Here is a 5,426-nt window from a genome sequence, read left to right as displayed (position 1 = left end):
AAGACCTATCTGCCCCTTCCCCTTTTACTTTGTCGAAGGCCGAAAAAAGAAAGTGTTGCACTCATTCTTGTCTATGAAACTTCCCTCTGGACATGGATCAAACATAAAAATTGTGTATCCATGTCTGATTTGAAGATGTACTGGCTTAAGTCCCATGACTGCCATATCCTTCTCCAACAACTCCTTCATGTTGCCATTCGATCCGTTCTTCCGAAAAATGTTAAGGTCACAATCATACGATTGTGCTTCTTTTTTAATATTTTATGCAGCAAAGTTGTCGATGTCTCGAAACTCGATAAATTGCAGTCATATGTCATAATAACCTTGTGCAATCTAGAAAAAATATTCCATTCATCATTTTTTGATGTAATGTTACATCTTATTGTCAACTTGGTCCTAGAAGTGCATTTATGTGGATCGGTATTTTATAGATGGATGTATGCCTTCAAACGATTCAATAAAATGCTAAAGAGTTATGTACGAAACCGATATTATCCTGAAGGTTATATGGCAGAAAGCTACCTTAAAGAAGAATCGGTAGAATTCTGCACAGCATTTATGAGTTAGACTTGTACAATTGTCGGCATTCCAGTTGAGCAAGGCAAGCAATCTTGTCCATTATCTGCGGCAATAATAAAGGCCGTGGAAGAAAAAGAGCGAGATGAGGCTCATCTGCATGTCCTTCAAAACAATGATGAAGTGTATCCCTATATCGTGTATATTTATTTTATTGCCTTGTCCTATTTGTTTGAAAATGTAGTTTTTGTGGGTTAATGCTAATATTTATGCATATTTTCAGAATGCACAAGGAGTATTTGGAAGAAATTTACCGAGGGAAGAAAAAAAGTGTTCATTGGCTCATGGGAGAGCACAATCGGCTATTTGCCGATTGGTTTGAAAAAAAAGTAGGTTTTGTGTAGTGTCTACTTAAATAGTTGTTAGTTATAGTTTGCAATTGATGACTTTTTTAATTATATAATATTATGCATAGGTAAGTAGTGAAATGAAGGAAAATCTCGATGTTGTTTCAGAGACGATACGATGGCTCGCTGGAAAACCATCATTTACTGTTTTAACTTATCAAGGTTTTTCAGTCATTGGAGTCCGATACTTTATAAAGGACCGAGATGATGCGGGGTTGTTCAAAATAGTGGAGTTTTTGTGGTTGCTAAGGCATTCCAGGTGTCCAGTAAAAAGAATTAAAACCCCATTGAGAGTGATATGACCTTTTATGGCATAATCTTGGAAGTATAAGAGCTGGATTACCATGAGTTCAAAGCCCCGCTTTTCTTGTGTAAATGGGAAGAGAATGATAAAGGCATAAAGATCGACGATCTTGGCTTCACACTTGTGGATTTCAATCGACAAGGCCATAAGAAGGATAAATATGTCTCTGTTGACCAAGTCAACCAGGTTTTTTACATTAAAGATCTGGTTGATCCTACACTACGCCATACATTGCTTTATGCAACACCCAAACTGTGTTGCTATAGACCCGAAAAAATGTTGCTAAAGGCCCAAAAAGGGCTAAGGCAACATCATAGTTATGTTGACCCATAACTAGTTAGTATAGATATCTGTAGCAACACAACAGTTATTCTATTGCAACACAGCATATCCTGTTATAATAGATATCAATAGCAACATACTTTGGTCGCTACAGTAACATACTAAGTGTGTTGCAATAGACCTTAGAATTTCTTTCAGAAATATGGGCCCCACAGATGGGCCCCATTCTGGTATACAATTGATATGGAACCCACATAAATCATTCTTAAAAATTCATACTAAATAATTTTTTTTGTTGTTTTTTCCTTTTTTTTCATAAATATGATCATAAATAGTCAAATGTTTAAATCCAAAAATGAATTGAGATACTCGAAAAATAATTAAATTAATAACTCAATTAAAATCAATAAATATGAACTCATGAATTATTACAATAAAATAAAGCAAGTTTTGTAAAAATATATTCTAGTATCAACAAGTTTTATTGTATCACAGAGTGGTGCTAGAGATGGAGTCACGTCCCTCCTGTCTCTTATCTTTGCTTTTGTGATCACGTCCCTTCTGTCTCTTATCTTTGCTTTTGTGATCACGCTTTGGCTAATCATGTATCATAAACTAATATGTATAACTTTCCCCTTGCCTAATCGGACACTGCGTGATAAATTCAGGTCCATATGCCCACGTCCTCATTTGACGAACCCCATGCCTGTAATGTGCAAAAGTGTGCGTTAATCATTAGATGTTACATTAAACTTAGGCTAACATTGCTGGGTTTGGTACATATGCTAGCCCTTTTAGAAAAATAATCCACCTAGACTAGTAGTCCAGTCCAGTCCATTCAATAAATAAACCATGAACTACAAAAAACATTTACTGAACAGAAAAATAGCACAATTTGAAGTTCATCTGTGATTGCATGGAAATTAGTCCCATATGGAACTTACCAGATCTGGGCAATTTTAATTCCTTCAGGAAATAAACCACCACTGCATCAATTTTTTTTTAAGTAAGCAGGAATGGAAAGTCTAGACTTGAGCATGGTGGGAACAAATCACCTATTATCCCGAAGGTCCAAGATAAATGCACTGACATTATTTCTCCTTAGATCATCAATTGCTTCCCTGACAGCCCCTGTAAAGAACAAAAAGAAACAGTCAATTCATACAATTTCATAAGGTATGGCACATGCATCAATTAAGCAACATAGTCCATATTGAAGCAAGCTCCCGAAAGTTATATATAACACATATGCCAGCATGTGCATGCGGGTGTACTCGCATTGACCAGCATAATGAAGTGGAAAGATTAGTATATACCCGTAACAGAACATGGAACGAATGCGGTTGTGTCTGAGAAACACATTTCAGAAACCCAGCCCATAATTTATCAATAGCCTGAAACTACTGTCAATGCAGCAACATACAAGCCAAACCAAGAACATAGAACTTAATCAGTCAGAGCAAGAAAAATAGCATATCACTCATAAGTAATAAGCGGCAACTGGAAACTCTATATACAAAAATGACATAAATACTTTGTTCCGTAACATTTTAACAGAGAAGCACGTCACTCATACTTGTCAATCTATTTTATTCCACAACATTTAAAGAACCTGCATAACATATAGATTACATCTGATTACACTTTTGAACTTAACTCTACAATGTGTGATTATAACAAAACGAAAGAATTATAACATAAAGACACAGTAGTAATCAAGTGAAACATAAATTTCAAAAGAAACCTGGACCAGTTATAGCCTTTCTGCAAACAAATTAAGCACATGAGAGAAGTAAAAGCCTACTTGTGTAGAAAGTCAAGACCACCTGCAGCTTTAGATTGAGATCCCAATAATTCAATCAATCCTTCCCATTGCTGCGAGAAAAGGAAACAAAAAAAAATTATAAATAGCTGGAGTTGAGACTAGAGATGGATGATATATTTAAAACGCAATTCATTAATACCTTAAAACTTTCATCAGACACCGACTTTCCAACAAAATCAAACAGCTGTTGAGCAATCCTGTTCAAACGAAATTCATCTTGAGCTTGCTGAAGCCAGAAGACTCCAGAACCTTTCTTCCCATGCTTCTAGTGATGTACTCCGGCAATCTTATGCAGTACATTAAAAATATAGCAAAGGCAAATCAATATGTCAGGACATGTCTCTATTAAATAGTGGGTTCTGGAAGCATATCATAACCTGATAACCACATATCTCTCATACATCGGAAGAGTGAAACTATCTTCATCGCGTTTGAACCAACATTGTCGAGTTCATACATGCGGCAAATCTCTATATTTCTTGGAAGGCTGGAATACGGGGAATCAAAATATCGGTGCTTTCACAACTTAATTTAAAGTGCAGTTGTTTATTGCTCAAATTATTTTACGAGGATTGGACTTTAGCCATTCAACAGAACTTCAGAGATTAACACAATAATCCATGATGATCTTTCCTACTCCCAGGTTTAACATCAGTAAACAGGGTGCAAACAACACTATAATACACTCATTGTCTTGCAAAGCGAAACTACTCAATTAATTGACTTATTAAGCAACTTCCAATTGTTTAAATACATCAACAACAAATGGAAAAGAGCCATAGTCTATTAATGAAGTGAGGCTGAAGATTATAGTAAACTAACAATATGATGAGGACTATAGTCACATAATGAATCACAACTATTCTACAACAGTTAGCATTTATGTCAATGAAACTAATCAAAGTAAAGCTCATACCAGGCAAAGTGTACCACAAAGGCAAGACCGGAAAGAGTAAAACTTGAAAGGACCAGGGGGCAGTACATGTCAGCAGATGAAAATGTATTGACCAATTTAAGTACTTCCAATACCAGGAGCATAGCGTATGTTTGTAAATTACTCGTAAAATCAAAGACCATGAACCACATTTATGTAGTTCATTTATATGAAAGTTTTAAAATTATCTAACCCAAAAGCCCTCATATTAATTGGAGTTATCTGGCTGCTTATATTCTAGTAAACTGCCCCTCCCACAAACGATGTGGGACAACTCCTAACAATCTCCCCCTTCACACATCGGGCCCGACACCTGTCGATTCTGCCTCCTGATTGTGTCATCTGACTCCCCCTTGACCCATACTGGAAGTCCATCTGGCTATCTGCTCCCCCTAGGCCCATACTGCAAGGTCCACCTGCCTTTTCCTTGAGCCCATTCTGGGGCAAGCCCATTTGCCTCTTCCTAGGTCCATTCTGGAGCCCACGTGAGATTGTTATGGATCGTTTCAACCATGGCTCTGATACCACTTGTTGGGCTTGCTGAGCATGCCTAACTCCACATTAGTATGATATTGTCCGCTCTGGGCCGAGCCCGCACGGATTTCTTTTTGGGCACCTCCCAAAAGGCCTCATACTAATTGGAGTTATCTGGCTGCTTGTATTCTAGCAAACTGCCCCTCCCACAAACGATGTGGGACAACTCCTAACAATCTCCCCCTTCACACATCGGGCCCAACACCTGTCGATTCTGCCTCCTGATTGTGTCATCTGACTCCCCCTTGACCCATACTGGAAGTCCATCTGGCTATCTGCTCCCCCTAGGCCCATACTGGAAGGTCTACCTGCCTTTTCCTTGAGCTCATTCTGGGGCAAGCCCATTTGCCTCTTCCTAGGTCCATTCTGGAGCCCACGTGAGATTGTTATGGACTGTTATAACCTGAAGCTCTGATACCACTTGTTGGGCTTGCTGACCAAGCCTAACTCCACATTCGCGGGGATCGTTTTTTATATCTGATAACCCTAAAGAGGGAAGGCACACAGATATATAATAAACAATTATATACATGATTATATCCAAAAATCAGCATATTTCATTTAAATGTCTACAACCTCATAACAATACTCATATTGTGATCTGTTCCATAAACATTCTACTAA

General features: G+C 37.7%; 1 protein-coding gene across 3 annotated transcripts; it reads right to left on the bottom strand.

Annotated features, from left to right (window-relative positions):
* Positions 1 to 1,975: 1,975 nt before the first annotated feature.
* Positions 1,976 to 4,382, bottom strand: LOC141673014 (laccase-2-like). 3 transcript variants are annotated; one of them, XM_074479746.1, is made up of 5 exons: positions 3,474 to 4,382; positions 3,314 to 3,384; positions 2,826 to 2,912; positions 2,565 to 2,640; positions 1,976 to 2,215 (listed from the first exon to the last, which is right to left on the bottom strand). In XM_074479746.1, the coding sequence occupies exons 3-5, from the start codon at positions 2,887 to 2,889 to the stop codon at positions 2,125 to 2,127; spliced, it is 231 nt and encodes a 76-aa protein (XP_074335847.1). In that variant the 5' UTR covers positions 2,890 to 2,912; positions 3,314 to 3,384; positions 3,474 to 4,382; the 3' UTR covers positions 1,976 to 2,124. The 3 variants fall into 3 exon arrangements, 1 of the variants encoding a protein (XP_074335847.1); XR_012555787.1 differs by having other exon boundaries at positions 2,454 to 2,640; positions 2,826 to 3,384; XR_012555786.1 differs by having other exon boundaries at positions 2,454 to 3,384.
* Positions 4,383 to 5,426: the final 1,044 nt, after the last annotated feature.

Source organism: Apium graveolens, chromosome 7 (genome assembly GCF_009905375.1).
Source record: "Apium graveolens cultivar Ventura chromosome 7, ASM990537v1, whole genome shotgun sequence".
Taxonomy (NCBI): domain Eukaryota; kingdom Viridiplantae; phylum Streptophyta; class Magnoliopsida; order Apiales; family Apiaceae; genus Apium; species Apium graveolens.
Note: the sequence above shows the minus strand (reverse complement) of the source record. Positions and strands in the feature narration are given on the sequence as shown.